The 17453-nt window shown below is 38.2% G+C and overlaps 1 protein-coding gene across 1 annotated transcript in view; it reads right to left on the reverse strand.

Annotated features, from left to right (window-relative positions):
* The window catches only part of PCSK5 (proprotein convertase subtilisin/kexin type 5), a gene marked incomplete at its 5' end in the record, with an annotated part of 476836 nt that overhangs the window by 164883 nt on the left and 294500 nt on the right, over positions 1–17453 (reverse strand). The window contains 4 exons of the mRNA XM_011947042.1: positions 10349–10464; positions 10872–11001; positions 11435–11532; positions 15338–15422. Of these exons, the coding sequence (XP_011802432.1) occupies positions 10349–10464; positions 10872–11001; positions 11435–11532; positions 15338–15422 (429 nt within the window). The remainder of the gene's footprint in view (positions 1–10348; positions 10465–10871; positions 11002–11434; positions 11533–15337; positions 15423–17453) is intronic.

Below are 17453 nucleotides of genomic sequence, written 5' to 3' on the forward strand. Positions count from 1 at the left end.
GAGAACTGAAGGGAGAGGGAAGAGGAGAGGAGAGGGAGAAGGGAGCTGGTTCGGAGGCTGTTGTAGCAGTCTAGGATGGCAACAATGGTGGTTTGGTCACAGTTACAGCTATGGAGTGGGCAGAAGTAGACCATTTAGAGATATATTTGGAAATACAGTGAATGCCATTTACTGAGGTGGGAGAGATTTGGTGGTAAAGATGGTCAGGGGGTTGGGGTGTTTGAAGTCTATTTTGGACATGTTAATTTTGAGATGCCTATTAGACAGCTGAAGGGAAATGTCAAGTAGTTAATTGAATCTACAGGTGTGAATCTTGAGGGAAGAGATCAGGAATCTATATATATTTTAAGAGTCATCAGCATATAGATGGTATTTAAAACCATGAGATTGACAAAGATCTCCTTGGAGGGAGTGTAGAAGGCACAGGGAAGAAGAGAGGATGATATCCAGGAAGACATCCACATAGTGCGGTTCTGTACACTGCCCTTCCATGCCTCACCCCAGTGACCTCCCTTACCACCACCAAGGATAGGACATGTATCTCGCTCCTCTCTTCTATTCCCTAGAGGGTGAACAGTGACTTCCTCCCTCCTTTGCAGGGCTGTTAAGATTCTCAAGATCCTAGATTCTCCCACCTCTGCAGGTCTCACATCATATCAAACATATTAAAATTCTCCTTTATTCTACATTAATGTTAATTATAGTCATGTACCATATAATGACATTTTGGTCAATAACAGACTGTATATATGACAGTGGTCCCATAAGATTATACCATATATTTACCATACCTTTTCTATGTTTAGACACACAAATACTTACCATTTTGTTACAACTGCCTGCAGTATTCAGTACAGTAACATGCTGTATAGCTTTGTAGCCTAGGAGCCATAAGCCATCCCATGTAGCTTAGGTGGGTGGTAGGCTATGCCATCTAGGTTTGTGTGAGTGTGCTCTATGATGTTTGCATGATGACAAAATCACCTAAGGATGCATTTCTCAGGCATATCCCTGCCGTCAAGTGACAATGGTTGTAAGTATAATTCCTTAGTTGCAGTGGACTAGTTTGACATGATCCACTTTGTAGATATTTAATCAAGATATCATTTGATTTTGATCTTTGTAGTTTTATTTGTACATTTTAGAGTCAACTCTATTTTTAAGGTTTCATGCTATTTTTGGATATCCTTAGAAATCTTGTAGTGCAAGGGCATGGAACCTTAGCATGTGATTAGTGAAGTGAGCTTGCTCCTTTGACTCCTGACAATATTTTTTACCCTTTAAAGGCACTTAAACAGCTTCACATTATAACCATGTGTTTTATATCTAAGTGTCTGTTTCCCTCATTAGACTGTAAGTTTGAAGAGGGCAAGAGAAACCTCAGAACGTAGTTTGTGGCAGGGACTCAATAATATTTATTTATGGAAGCAACTTTTGTGGAATGAGAAAAAGCCAAGCCCAGGGACACAGTGTGCTTTCTATCTTCACTTGAGAAAAGGCTCTTACCCCCTGCCTTGCAACATATGTAATGTGGACATGCTTTTCTCCAGCACTCTTAAAAAGGAATCAGTGTTGTACAGAATGTTGAAGCTGTGGGCTTGAGTCCCTTACTAGCTGTGCCTCTTGCATCAGAAAATGAATGTCTATTGGCCTGATTTTTGTGGGGGCCAAATTAAATCATTTTAGTAAAACTCTGTGAAGCTTAAAACACTGTATTTTTAAAATAATGTACTGTTTTCTAAAATAAAAAAACAAAAAGTTAAAGGTCTTACAACTCAGGCCTCAGGGAATGTTTCTGGAATTTTCTAGAAAGTGGGATACAAAATATCTTTTGTTGCCTGATTCCTGGCCCTAAAAAAACCACAACTGGATCCAAACAATGGTCCTTTAGAGAGGAGCCCTTGTAAGAAAGTCCTTTGGTAATAAGCCAGTCAAACTGTCCTTGTAAGTCCCTTGGAGGTAGAGAATGGGAAGGAGTGCTGGCCGTCCCAGGTCACATTCTGGTCCGCTGAAACATAGTGATGCTGCATAACTGCGTCTTTATTGCTCAAGAACTGAATCTGGACCTGATCTTCACCTCTTGTGATGAAGAGGAGACAGGATTATGCAGATTATCCCCATTTCTAGGTGCCAAGTAGTTCTAATGAGCTACAGTGAAATTAGGTCCACCTTGGCTATGCCCTGCTAAACATGTCAAAGGCTCTAAAGCATTCTGTTGAGAACTTCAGATTTTATAAGCCTGCAACAAACATAACATTTGGAAAGGGATGCTGGCCAGAGAAGAGAAGCAGATCTGTGCTGTCATCTACATGTATTGCGTGCAGGGCCCAGGGCCCAGCCTGGTCTGGGTGAGGTCACACTGCAGCTGTCCTCTGTTCCACCTCTGCCATCTTGTGCTTGAGGACAGAAGGAGGGGGTATTAAATTGGCTGGGCCATAGTTTAAAATTGTCTCCAATATGCAATTTCTATTCAACACATTGCCATTTGCCCTTGCTCTCTTTGTGCAGGGCTGAATGATAATATGGAAGCTGTTAAGAATGAATGTCTATTTTATATTTTAGCTGCAAGACATTCTTTTTACATGAGGGGGATAAGATGCTATGTATTTATTTTCATACTCAGATATGTCGCAAGTATTGATTACGTTGAGAAACTTTAATTTAGTAGTTACTATAGCAATCACCTCCCCTTCTTTACCAAGTACTTAGTTTGTAAGTTCTTCAAAAATGAAGGGTAGATTATTCAATGGAAAATAATGAATCTGGTAGAAGAGATCAGCAGTGTGACAAGCCTCTGATAACTGGAGTGAAAAATGAGTGATAATTAGCAGTCTTCCATGGATGTGGGGATTGAGAATGGGCACACTATCCTTCTTCTACAAAGTGTACAAATACAGATTTTTCTGAACTAAACCACCAAATTTTGAATCACTGTTCTTTGTAGCAATAGGTAATTAGATTAAAACCATGAAAACATCTTACTTCCCTAAGCATCTTGTATGCAGCAAGTTCACTGGTGACTGGAGCAAGTTCATTGATAACATTCTTCCCGCTCTCTTCCTGTCCATGCTTCAGGGGCCAATTCTAGCTCTACCTGCTCTAGGGAACTGAACAGTCCAATTCAAAGGAATCTCTGCCTGTTCTGAACTTAACAACTCAGTGTACCACTCATGTGAGATTTGGCATGTACTACTTGCTGTGAATTGTCTTAATGTTAAATTGTATTATGATGATGAATCTGGATATGGAATCTCAATCAATTTGTTTCAAGTCTATGTGACTCAGTTTTCTCATGTGAAATGGAGGATAATACATTCACCTCTAGAGTCCTGAAAATTGAGACAGAACATATCCACATCAGTATGTATATACATACTCTATATTCCCACATTGTGTAGTACATAGTAAGTGATCAATAAAATTAATTTCTCTCCATCCCCATAACGGGACTTCAAAGCAGTAGAGGCTCTTCCTCATAACTGGTTGTTATCTCCAGATCTTTAAACCTAGTTGGAGCTCAATTTGTGGCTTTGGCTGATTTATCTTTTCTTTTCCCCAAGAGGCATAGCACTGAACCTTTAAGACTAGTAATTGCATCTCAGGCATGGTTCAAAAAGGTCTATACTCCATTGCTGTTTTTAGCTAGCTTGTTCAGTCCCACCCCATGGTATGTTCTGGAGATTTATTTTAGACAAAATCATCTTCTAGATATCCAGCCAATGTCGACTTTATACAAGATGTTAGCAAATTGAACAAAGCCACCTTCCTCTTGAACAGCTTTTACACTGCCTACCTCCTTGCCCCCAGCCATGGCTCCCAACCCTACAGACATACACTAGTGGGTGTGCTGTGCACTAGAGGAAGAGCGGGACCAGGTGGGCCCTCTTCTGGGGGCCAGCATCTGTACAATCTGATAGAAACAATACCAAGCCTTTATAGATTTTTTTTCACAGTCTTGCTTTCTAAAAATGGGATTTAACATATATTCATGACCAAATCTAACCCATTCCTTTCTTACATTGCTGTTTCTCCTTCTCAATTCCCTCCTCTGCTCACTCTCTTTTCCAACTTTATTTAGATGTTTCATGCACCTCCACCCTTTCCTTCATGTTCAGCTTCTATGTAGAAACAGGGAAGTTTCTCATGACCTTACCCTTTCAGAGGAGTTTATACGTGGGTATGAACAGATCAAATAAACAGGAACTTAGGTTAATTTAATAGAAAAAATAAAATATGGAATAACATTGATTTTGGCCAGTATCAATTACAACCATTCTACTATATTTTACAAAAAAACAACTGAACATTTTACACATGTACAGTATTTTTCAGTAAAAGTGGATTTGGATTTAACAATGGGTCACTAATTGAAAATAAAAAGACAAAAGAAAACAGAAATAGGACTTTTGTCTCTAGAAGGTTAGAGCATTTGTTGAGTCTCCAAACTTTGTACTATCCATTACATATATCTCATTATGAATATATATATATTTATACATAATATATAACATTAACTTAAACTTTGAAAGCATTATGTTCTAGTTAATAATGTTATGTAGATAAATGAGGCAGTAACACACTAGTAGTTAAACCAGTATTTCCGCAACGTGCACCTGCATGGTCAGTGGGAAATGGAACGCACGCTGGTAGACCCCGATGAATTTTGTTGTCATGTTGATGGTTATTCGTCTAAGAAAACAGCCATCATTTTTATCTTTCCTATCACAGTAACCTCGTGCCTTAAATATTATGGGCTGGTTCAGTTAAATAGATTTCTTTGCAGGCAAATTCAGTTTTGCCATCTGCTTGACCTTGCTTTAGGCTTGTGCTTGCATTTGTCCATGTAAGACTGTGCCTTTAAATGTAAAACCGTACACTGTACCCAGGATTAACTTTCACTTTTTTTGTGTGTCAGAAAGGGCCTGCGGTATTATGAAGGGGAAGACTGCTTAGCAAAATCAGTTGGTTCCCTCATTACTTATGAATCATTATGTGATTCAATAAAATTGCAATGCTATTAAGAGGGTCGTCCGATAATTTACTTATTATTCACTTTGGGTTGTAAGTTATCTTTGATGTCTAGAAATATTTTCAAGGCAGGGTTTAATAGCTTGCTGTTTGGATGGGGACCTTAGCATCTACTTCCCACCTCTTTCCCAGGATAGTCCATATTGACAGTATTCCTCTCCTCAGCTGTGACTCCAGCAACATCTTCGAAGTAAGGCTCTCAGAAGCATGAAGCCTGCAAGATGGCTGGTCACTTGTAAAGCAAATGAGGTCACCAATGAAGCTTTGATATGAAGAAACTTGATATCAGTCTACCCTCCCCTAAACAGAGAAACTGTCAAAAGATCTATAAGATTTCATCGTTTCTGGCCACTAATTCAAACAGTGTTCTCATAATTCAGTCTTCTAGTTTTGATGAAGTGTTGAGAGTCATAGAAAACCAGTGAAAATATTTCTTAAAAAAAAAAACCCAAAGAAACAGATCATCTCAACATTCAGTGGACCAGCATATAATAGTATGGCATAGTTATAGAGGGACAGAGGAGTGGGAAAATAAGAACTAGAAGGGTACAATCATGCCACCCACATTCAATTTCCAGTTTTATTTTCTTAAAATGACAAGATGAAAAAACTTCTAATAAGCACCATTGAAAAAAGTTGCCTGGCCAACATGGGCACCAGCTTAAATATTACTTAAATAAATTCCATTTCTTAAAAATACAGGACCTCTTAGAAACTTTTGACTCCCGGAAGAAATTTCCTGCATCATATTCAAAATGCTTTCCACCATGACAAATGGAATTTCTGATGGCCTTTAAAAAAAAATGGGGGTAATGGCTAGATAGCACCAAGAGGTTGTGCAGGGTCTACAAAGTTAACACTCTGAATTTCAGGGGAGCTGGATCAGCCTCAGCTCATCTATGTACCTCTGCATTCTGTCCATCATCTGTCCATCACCAATTTGACTATACAGAGCAATCCCATTTGGCGAACTGTGTGTAAAATAATCCAATCTACAATGGAAAAGCCAGTAGCAGCAAGTCTATCTGATGAAACCAGTGCAGCAGACTTATCAAGTGAGTAAAATGCAAAAACCAGTACATAATGCATGAAGTAAATGATGTGTGGAGAGTATCAATGTTTCACTGTGAAATACCATGGCAAACGACACTAAACACAACTCGGTAGGATGTTCCTAATGCCCTCAGGTCCAGTTTTCTGTCATTTCCCCCAATGGTGGACTCAAGCATGCAAGAGCTTTCTATTTCATTTTTGTCTATTTATGCTCTTGCGATGTTTTGGAAAGGTATTTTTAGGTGTTTCAAAGGGGGAAACAAGCAAATCAATGCAAAAGGGAAAAAAATGGACCTTCAAAACCAGGGCAGGAAATCAAATCATTACTTTAACGTCAAATTTTGGCATCAAATGCTTTGGTCATACAATACTGTCTCTGTGGTTCTGGCTGTTTAGCACTAAACACCCAGTTATAAAAGGTAGGCTTGTTGTAGGTTTATTTTTTTTTTTTCCATTTAAGTTCTGACAAAACAGTTCACCATCTCCCTGCACAAACTTGAGAGAGAGAGAGAGAAAGAAAAAGAGAGCAAGAAAGAGAGAGAGGTGGCTTGCTTTTTTTTTTTTTTTGGCTTTTTTTTTTCTTTTTAATAATATGGAATAATCTATAAGTCTACAGGAACAAAGAAATCTAAGATGGCTGCTCAGCCTTGAAATGTACATGTTTTGCAGCAAAGTTGTTGAAGAACCTTCCGTTGGCACAGATTGTTCTTTTTCACAAGCATACAGAAGCCTCCTTCCGCCCAGGACTCTTCCGTTGCTTTTCCAGAAGTCAGCAAGAGAGAAGGGGAATTGAAGACCAGAGCAGCATGATGGACACACACGGAAGAAGGTTGTGATTGGCCAGAGAGGCAGATTTGGGGGATTGGAAGAGATCATTCAGGAGTAGTCAACAGGAGGAAATTTGGTCCACCCAAAGTGATTTCAGTCAACAGCATTGTTTTTCAAGGAGAGACATTGCAGTCCAATGTAATTGGTATCCATTTGTGAAAGAAAAAAAAAAATTAGAAAAAGAATAAATTAGAAATCAATTAATAACACAAGCAAGAAATTTTTCTTCTTTGAGTTACCTAGAGCAGAGAGTATACAGTCATTTATACCATATTTCATTGAATCTAAGACACAAGATTTAAGATGCACCATCATTTTAAGTAACAAAGGAAAAGATGCTTCTTCATGTTAAACTGTGACACAATATTCTCTTATCAATTAGAATTTTAATTTTATACTTATTAAAAATATTTGTTATATAAAAGTATTTATTTATGTAACATTCTGTTTTGTTTCCATGCTTATGCAAGAATCTTTCCTTTGAATATTGAACAATAGTTTAATTTTTGAACCTCTTTAGAACCGCAATTAAATTCAACACAAGAAGAAGTAGTCATGTGCCTAACTCGGTTGAACAGATATCTCTGCATCCAAGTTTCATATCTGGCAGTAACACTGATATCACATCAGTTTTCTGGTCAAAAGCGGTTGTAAACTGCCACAAATTATAAGATGCATCTGATTTCCGAGATGATAAAATATAAAAAATATGTCTTAGAATCACAGAAATACGACAGTTGAAAGAGAATAACTAACACATCCTTAAGTGCAGCTGCCATGTGATTTCAAAAGCCTGGTGAGCCATCAATGATCTCATTTTGTAACTGACCTGAAAATGGGCTCACTGCAGATATGATTCTTCATTTCCCACTTCTGCCCACAATGCTGACACTCTGCTTTTAGCAAAGCGCCATTTGACATAACTTGTCTGGTACTCACCATGGTTTAGGGAAAGTAGTTAAAGCACTGCAACTCTTGCAATGCATGGTACCAAGTGCTATTGGTGAACATTTCAAGTTACACTGGATTTCCTGCATCAGTCACTTTTTGTTTTTGAGACAGAGTCTTGCTCTGTTGCCTAGGCTGGACACGATCTCTGCTCTCTGCAACCTCCAGGGTTCAAGTGATCCTCATGCTTCAGCTACCTGAGAAGCCGGGATTACAGGTGCGTGCCACCACGCTTGGCTAATATTTGTAGTTTTAGTAGAGATGGGGTTTCACCATGTTGCTCAGGCTGGTCTCAAGTGATTTGCCCTCCTTGGCCTCCCAAAGTGCTGGGATTACAGGCGTGAGCCACCATGCCTGGCCCAATCTCTTTCATCTTCCTCAGTTTTCTGTTACTAATTTACAAAAAATTCTGGTCATATTCAGAAATAGGGGAACCACGTTTTTAAGTAAAGTAAAGGAGGCACTTGTGGGTAACTAAAAAATGATACTTACATGGTCCCTGGGGTGCCATCACCCCAAGCCTCTCTCACCCCAGTGTGCTATAGTAGAATCAGCCCTGGCAAGAAAACCTGGGAACACAGGGCCTGTGTCAGGCCCATCCCTGCCCCAGACCAATCATATACTGGAAAAACCATGGAGATACAAAGTCACCTACGATGCTCCAAAGAAATAAGACCACAAATGATGTCCTATCAGTGCTATCATGTGCCCAGTCCTTTCTGACACCTTTTTGAGATTCCTTGTAGGGAGTTGTGGAATCACCAGATGAGGTCAGTAGTATTATCCTCTTCATTTTCTAGAGATGGTGGAAATGAGGCCCAGGGCAGTTCATAACCTGCCCAAGGCCTGGAGACGAGATTTGAATGACAGCATTCTGACTTCCAAGTCCACATTCTCCTGACAATGGCACTGTTTTTTCTTTCATGAAATTTCCAGAAGGGGAAACGTTCAAAAGAAGGGAAAGAATAAACCTAGGGCAGTGATCGTGTCAGTCAGATTGTTGCAACTGCATATTTTTTGTTTTCTTTTTCTATTTTTATAACAATCCAAAGATGTTTTGAACAACAATAGTTTAAACAATTTCTTTCTACATCGTATCTTTATCTTTCTATATCTGCATAAATTTAGGAGTAAATTTCAGGGTCCCTCAGGTATAAGTTAGTTCACAAAATGTTGGAGTTGGAATAATTTAAATTCATTCATTTTACAGATGGGGAAACTGAGGCTAGAGAGGTGAGGGAACTTGGTGTTAGCTAAATTGTTAGGGAGAATTGGATGTGCAGTGGTTCTTAAACCTGGCTGCAGATTAGAAACACTTGGGAAGTTAAACCCATGATCATGGGCTGCACCCTAGATCAATTCAATCAGAATATCTGGGGATGGTGCTGCATCCTGGCATCTTGGTTCAGAATCATTGGTGCAAAGAAGAACAGACCAACATTTTGAAATGTTAAGTTCTATACTTAGGTCTATCATTTCCTAGCTCTACACCCTGGGTTTTCCCTTCTGTAAGATGAAGATATTACTTCCTAGCCTCATAGGCTTAATGAAAGATTCAGATACCATTTAATTACTGTTTATATATCAAAATTATAAACAATCCAAATAATAGGTGATTGGCTAAAAACTGTAGCATCTTCACATGATTGAATTTTATGCTGCTATTAAAAATAAAGTTTCCTAAAACTGTAAAAACATAGGATAATGTTTCTGCCTAATGCTTAGTGCAAAAAGTAACATACAAAACTCTATGTGCATAGTGTTTTTAAAAATCTGGTGAAAAGTACCTATGGTAAAAACTGGAAAGAAATAAAACAATTAGCTAGAAAATGCTACATATTGTATAATTCCAATTGTGTAGATTCTGGAAAAGGCAAGTCTATGGAGACAGTAAAAAAAAAAAAAAAAGTAGGGGGAAGGAGAGATGAGTAGGTAATTCACAGGAGTTTTCAGGGCAATAAAACTACTGTGCATGGCACTATAATATTGCATATATGTTGTTACACATTTGTCCAAACCCACAGAATGTACAACCAAGAGTGAGCCCTAATGTGAACTGTGGACTTTGGGTGATAATGATGTGTCACTGTAGGTTTATCAACTGTAACAAATGTACCCCTCTAGTGCTTGATGCTGATAGTGGGAGAGGCTATGCCTGTGTTGGGGGAAGGGGGCATACGGGAAATTTCTGAACTTTCTGCTCAATTTTGCTTATGAATCTAAAACTGCTGTCAAAAAATGAAGTTTATTAATTTAAAAAATTAACCTGAGCTATATTGGCCAGTGCCACTATAGCTGACTTATTTCTTCTTGCAATTCAAACAAACAAATCCATTAAGGGCAGAAGTTCAAGATGAATGAATGCCATCAAAATATTGGGCATGTCATATCTGATGCGTACTGTGTTTCTTTTTTAAGTGGAAAAATATTAGTCCTGAAAGTAGAAAGATCATACTTTGCTCATAAGATCGATATGAGCAGTTGTACTCACCATCCTTGCAAATGGCTCCCATTTGACACATTCCTAAGTCTAAGAGATACCCACTGGGGCAGCTTGTACAGTTCTTGAATCCTGGGCCATTACACGTCAAACAACTGGTATCACATCTATGAGAAAAATGTATAATTTTTTAAGCCATTCACACATGCACAGGGGAAGGTGTGTTTACTAGTAACCTCATAATGTCTTAAATTTAATTATCCCTCTGAAGATGACTCAAAAATCTTTTTTCACAAAAATTGCTAGGTTTGATGACACAGGTAGACACTGTGATTTTAAAGGGTATCAAGCATGTACTTGAAATTGAAATAGTAAAGGTATTAACGCGCCCCCGAGGCAAAGGAATACAAATATCAAAGATAAGCTGGGTTAAAGCTTCACAACAGTGTCCACAGGTACATGTTTAAACCTAGTGTTATCATTACAAATTCTACGTTTTCTTATTTTCTTATGAAGGTAGTCATCAAAAGAACTTAGGTCTAAATGCTAGGGCCCAGGAAGCAGATCCACTTACTTTTTGCAGGATTTGTATCCATTCTCTGAAGAGTGGTCAAAGTAATAGCTGATACTACAGCTCTGCACACATCTCCCATCCTCCATGAAGTAGCCCTCTGTGCAGTTAATGCACCCATCAGCTCCTGCCCCTTAAAAGCAAGACAGGCACAGGAAATGAGAAATAAAACCTCAGAGGAGGTGGTGTCATGGGCTTCTTCTTTAACAGTTTGAGAAAATGGCATCAACCTGCTATAATTTTAAGATTAATAATTGAATATTCATGCGTTTTCTTAATTTCCCTGGGAAAAAAGCCTTCCCAGTTAACATGGAACCTCTTGACAAAAACATCCACTCCCTTTAGAAAGAGGAGATATCACTGGGCTATGTAAGTTTCTCAATGAGGATAGGATGCTGATGACTGCTTGACTTTCAATGAGAATACACACACAATTATCAAAAGAGAAATATACTTCTCCAGCATTACTTTAAAAGTAGCAAGTGGGTTGCATGAGTGACGGCTCAAACCAGAAAGAAAAGCAAAACCAGAACCAGGAGAATAAACAAAAGAACTAGGGAAGGTACCAGCACAAGTGGCGCAGAAGCGGTGGCAGGGCTGGCAGTCCTGGCCATTGAAGTACCGTCCGTCTTCACAGGAGACAGAACACCGGGATCCCTGCAGGCTGGAAGAAGTATAAAGGGAGCTTCAAACAGACTGTTGTGATCAGGCCAAAATGTAATGACTCCCCAAACTCCATATGTAACAGATACAGTTTCCCTCAGAGGCCAGTGGACTTGGCAAAGCTTCAAAGCAGGGGAAATAGCCCGTGTACCCTTTTTTTTTTTTTTTTCTCCTCTCAATGCTTATAACGTTTCTCTGTGCCTACAATGATGTCCATAGCATACACACATGCTGCTAGGCCTTGGGGACATTCTCCTTAATTTGTTAGACTGATGGGCACCCTCCTACTTTGTGCAACATCTTACAACCCAGAGGTTTTAAAAAGTATTTGATTGACAAAAGAATCACATTGTCTAGCAATATGCCCAACAACTTCTTAATATCCAGACTTACTACATAATAAATTAAAGAGTTATTTCATGATTATAAATGCAGTAGGAACACATGGTAAAATGAATTATGACTGAGCAAAAGTGTACGACCATCCTGTCCAATCCACAGCTCAAACTCTCCGAGTAGCCATTCTGATTGTGTTTCTGATTTTAGTCTTCTATGGGTTCTCATCAAAACAAGATTTAAAATACTTTTGCCTCTATTTCTTGGTTTATTCATTTTAAACACTAATGAAAAATTTATCAAAACTGTACTGCTATTTCCCTAATCATCTTGACTTTTCTTTGTTATTATTTAGTGTTTCTGGGAGTTAACTATATTAATCTACTTAAATTTCTATTCATCTAGCAATATGAGATAGTATCTAATGAGTTGTCAGAATGTCAAATGAGAAATGCATATTTTTCTCTCCCTTCTAATTTCTGTCAGCTATCATATTTTTCACAGTCTACAGGTTGATTCTTAAAATTGCAAACAAATAAAAAATTGTTACTATATTTGGCTGGGCATGGTGGCTCACACCTGTAATCCCAGCACTTTGAGAGGCTAAGGTGGGTGGATCACTTGAGGCTGGGAGTTTGAGACCAGCCTGGGCAACACAGTCAGACCGCATCTCTACAAAGGCTAAAAAAAAAATTGCTAGGCATGGTGGTGCCTGCCTGCAGTCCCAGCTACTCGGGAGGCTGAGGCCAGAGGATTGCCTGAGCCCAGGAGTTTGAGTGAGCTATGATCGTGCCACTGTACTCTAGCTTGGCTGTCACAGCAAGACTCTCTTAAAAAAAAAAAAAAAAATTACAAATTAATATAAAAAATTACTCACTGAATAACTAGTGTGAAATATAGAAAATGTAATCCTATGCTACCAAATCAATGAAACTAGAAGATCAGTATCTAAATAGGGTTAAATGGTTTCCATTGTTTTAAACTCTTTATATTGCTCCAATTGACATCTTAATTGACTGCTTTGTATGTGGATAATGCTAATTTTAAAAATTAAAATTTATTTTTCCCTATGCTCTTAAAAAAATTTGGAAAGTACAAAAACAAAGTTGAAGAAAAAAGAAACCTGAACAGTCCCCATTAGCATTTTAATTTATTTCCTTCCTGGATTTTGTGCATTGATATTTTTTTTTCTATTTGTTCTTCACCACTATTTAAAAATTTACAAGTCTCTTGAGGCAAAATGGTCAACCCTGGAAGCCCTTAGAAAAATGCAAGGAGCCTCAAGGAGACTAAGGGCAGCATAACTGAAAGTGGACTTCATTCATAGATCTCACTGGCCAGAGAGAGAGCGCGAAAGCAAGTGGGAGAGAGAGCTGTCATTTAAAAAGCCAAAAGAAAAATCCCTTTCCCTTTCTGTAGCACTAGAAAAAAGGATATTGCCTTAAATGGATCCATATGAGAGGAAATAAGGACCACCGAAACACTTATCCAAGTTAAAAAGCTGCCTAATTTTTCTAATACAGGATAGCACTTCCTTGTGAGGCTGACATAGGCTGGCATCTGTTCAGCAGGACACAGAGGTTGCACTGTGTGGAGAAGGAATGAGGTAAGTGGGACGTGTAACAGACAGTAGTCACCAACCCTGAAGTTTTCTGCTGCTTCCAAAATACAGGTACTGCGAGGCTAATGCACCTGGTATTGTGAACGCCTCTGTTCTCTCTGTGATAAACTGGCCAGGTGAGACCTGTGCTGTACAACATAATCTGGCACACATGGCTACTGAGACTCTGAAAGGTGTCTATAGTATGGCTAAGCAACAGAATTTTAAATTTTACTTTAACTAATTTAAGTCTAAATGTGAAAAACTGGCACTTGATTCCATTATTGGCAAAAATTTGGGTAAGTTTGAAACAACTTGGCTATGTAAACTTTTCTTTTTCAACTATAAAACCTAAATAAAGATCAAATATTTCTCATGAAAACAATTTTGTCTGAACGCAGATGTGTTTTAACGGTAAAATATACATCAGATTTTGAAGACAGTAAAACAATGAAAAAGAATGAAAAACATCTGATAATAGTTTCTCAATTGTTGAAATGATAATATATTACATGAAATAAAATATTTTATTAAACTCGAATTTCCCCTGTATCTTTTTACTTCTCTTAATGTAGTTACTGGCATATTTAAAATTACATATATGGCTCTCAAATTTCTATTGGCATACACTGGTTTAACATACCCTATACAATGTTCCCTAAGAAATTAAATAATTTAAATATCTTTTATTTCTCATGAACCAAGCATGGGCCAGATGCTACAAAAGGTATTTTGTAACTGTTATCAGAGTTAACCTTTATCACAATCCAGCAAAACCGGGGTTATTATCATCATTTTATAGAGGAGAAAATGAAGGCTCGGAGTAGTCAAGTGACTTGCCCAAAGTCACACAGTTAATAAGTAGCAGAGCAGGATGTGAGCCCACATCTACTTTCTTTCTTTTTATTATACTGCTTTGCTCCTTCTCCAAGAAGAATTAGGTGGCTAATTCTTTCTCAGTACTGAAGTCTCGAGATGAAAACTGCCAAGTAAGCTAATACTGAATGCATTCATGGGGGGAGGGGGGGAAGGAAATAAAGCCATAGATAATTGATCAATCTAAATGAAAATGATGCTCCAATACTGGTTAATGGTGAAGAATGTACCTACCTGGAAACGGCCTGGACCCTGCCTAGTTTACCTCCGATCACAGGTGGAAATAAAGATACGATCAATACCTAAAAGAAATCCAGTGCAGCAGAGTTCTAATTCCACGTACAGCCCTAGTCCAACTCCTCACTAAATGCACAATGGTCTGACCTTCCCTACTGAGATCAAGAGGCTACCCAGTTAATTTGAGCTGTACATTGTTCTCTTAGAGAGTAGACCAACTATTGAGCTTTAGCAATGAGCAAGTCATCCTGTTCAAGGAAAACATCTCCTGGTGTTAAATCTTTGTGCATACCATAGCATAACGGAACCAAGCCTGAGGTACTTAAGATAAGAGAATGATTGGGTATGTGGAGAGAAATAATAAAGATAAGGGAATAATTTCCGACCATCCAAGGAATGAATCAGGGGGATTAAATATAATTCATTGGTATTACCTGCACAGTAATCCTTGACTGGCACAATGCAGGTTAAAAAGCACAAAGAATGCCTCTCAAATGGCCATTTTTATTGACTTATATCTGAGCCATCTTTTCTAAAGAGAATTTGTTTGGATATAACCCTTCTTTAGCCAACACAGCATCCCATTTTTCACATATAATAGTAGAGATAATGCACATAGCAATCAAGTGCTTGAATGGGAGTCAAACCAAGGGTAGATCGTAAGAGGGCTATTTATATGTTTATCGTTTTTTTCATTTTATTTACATTGAGAAGCTCTTTGGGTTGTGTTACTTAATAAAATCCTTCACTCTCTTACCTTAACCCATCCCTACATTCTGTACAGTTATGGAATTCAGTACATGTCTTGCAGTTTTCACTGCATTTCCGGCAAAGATTTTTCTCTGTTAAAAAAAAGAGAAAGTTATAAATCAGTTGGTCAATTGGATTCCATAAAAGCATCAGAGATGTTCTAATGCTTGCTAATGTATGCTATAGTACCTATGGCCTTGAGTAGAAAATTGCAGGAAAAGCCATAGAATCACTATTTGTTATCATTTCTCAGCAAACCAAGTACAGACAGGAACTGTAACACTGGAAAACACCTTACACTTCTCTGCCATTTTGCAGACAAGAAAATGATAGCCTAGCTAATTCTTAGTTGAACAGTTTATAGGCCTTTTTTTTTTTTCTTCTTCTTCTTCCTAGTCTCTCTCCCCAGCAGGGTTTCCTAACTTGCAACAGTGCAAATCCCACTCACGAAGCTGGGACAACATCACTCTACAAGGATTGAAAGGCAAGGCCTGAGACGGAGGAATGGGAATGTAGACCCTCATGCTCATAACTTTTAGGGCTGATCAGTTGAGCTGAACTAGAGAAGGGAATCTACATTTAAGACTGCAAGGTAAGGATTGCTTATTTCTTACATTGTTTATTTTAAACACTATTTTAGTGTCTTGTACTTTATAGTAGCCGTGGAATTGGTATAAATGTTGTTATAATTCAGATAATATCTATATTCTGGAGAACAGAAATGCATCATTTGAACAAGTATACTGTAAATACTTGCCTTCCTAGTTACTACCAGGTCCATATTGAAAAAAGTTGGCAAATTTATGGTGGTTCTATGGAGGAAAACATTTGGCATATTAAGGAAGGACTTCTACCTTAGACAAAATTTTGCTAAAGTCTTGGTACCTGCTCTGATATGCAAGTGGATTATAGCCATGTGAATGTGCAGAACTGAATGAAGCTTTCTTCATGGGCTTCCATCTGCTTTTTAAATGTTGGTGTTCTTCAGGGTTCCATAGAGAAACACAACGTAGTGGATCCCTGCAAGTGCCTGCTGGATCAAGTCTGAGCCTCTGAGCATGAAATACGAAGCCCCTTACAATCTTAACAGTAGTCATCACGTGGTCTCTCTCACTGTCTCCCTGAGAATACTGAACATGCATAGGGTCTTAACTCAGATGACCTAGATTTGCATTCTGCTTTTAGCATCTCCAGTGGGCAAGTTCAGGGTCTCTGTTCTCTCACTCATTAAATGGAGATTACAATGTTACCCACCTCTCTGGTTGTCTTGAGAAGTTAAATAAAATTAATTATTCAAGGGAACGATACGAACTGTTAAGCACCATAAATGTGTTGGCAGTAATTATTACTAGTCATGATCATATGTGATCACTATGTTGTACATAAATGGAGTCATTAGAGAAGAAAACTATAACATAAAGCAATTACATAGATATACAAACCACTTGTATCAACACTTTGTGGTAGCTGAAGTCATAGTTTGAACACCTTAATTATCTACCTTCTAGGCTCTGGAAACAACTGACTCTCAATTACCTTGGTTCTGTCATACAACATTCCAGAATCAAATTTCTTTTCCAAGGCTCAACCTTCTTGATAGAAGTTTGACTTTTTTCCCCCACAAGGAATACTGCATATTTCTGTGGATTCTTTATGCCCCCTTCTCTCTCCCAATTTCTCTTTTCTCCCTCAAGTCAAAGTTCATGTTCTAAATTTTGGGGCAAGCAAGAAAGGCAGAGTCCCTACCCACTGCCATAAAGGGTAAGTTGAGAGACCCTGTCTGCCTCACAGAGAAATGCTCTTCGTTGAAACCAGAGAGAATTTCACTTCTTAAGAAGCAAGAGTATTCACTTCAGATTTCTTGTCTGATTTTATTGTAAATAACTCTTGTTCCTTTAAACTTGAGTTTTCTTTTTTCTGCCTTAGGTTGTGCAGAAACCGGAAATTTCAGTGCCATCATATACCATGGTATGACGTTCTTGTTAAGAGAAATTATCCAGAACTCAGAAATAAAGTAAGAGATAACTGCAGTCCTTTTCAGAGCCACACTAGAATACTGTCTAAAAGGTCTACCTTAAGACTATTTAATTCTCTAGGGCAATATACCTTCGTGTGTTTGCTAA

This window comes from Colobus angolensis, unplaced genomic scaffold, assembly GCF_000951035.1.
Source record: "Colobus angolensis palliatus isolate OR3802 unplaced genomic scaffold, Cang.pa_1.0 Scaffold257, whole genome shotgun sequence".
In the NCBI taxonomy this organism is placed as follows: Eukaryota; Metazoa; Chordata; class Mammalia; order Primates; family Cercopithecidae; genus Colobus; species Colobus angolensis.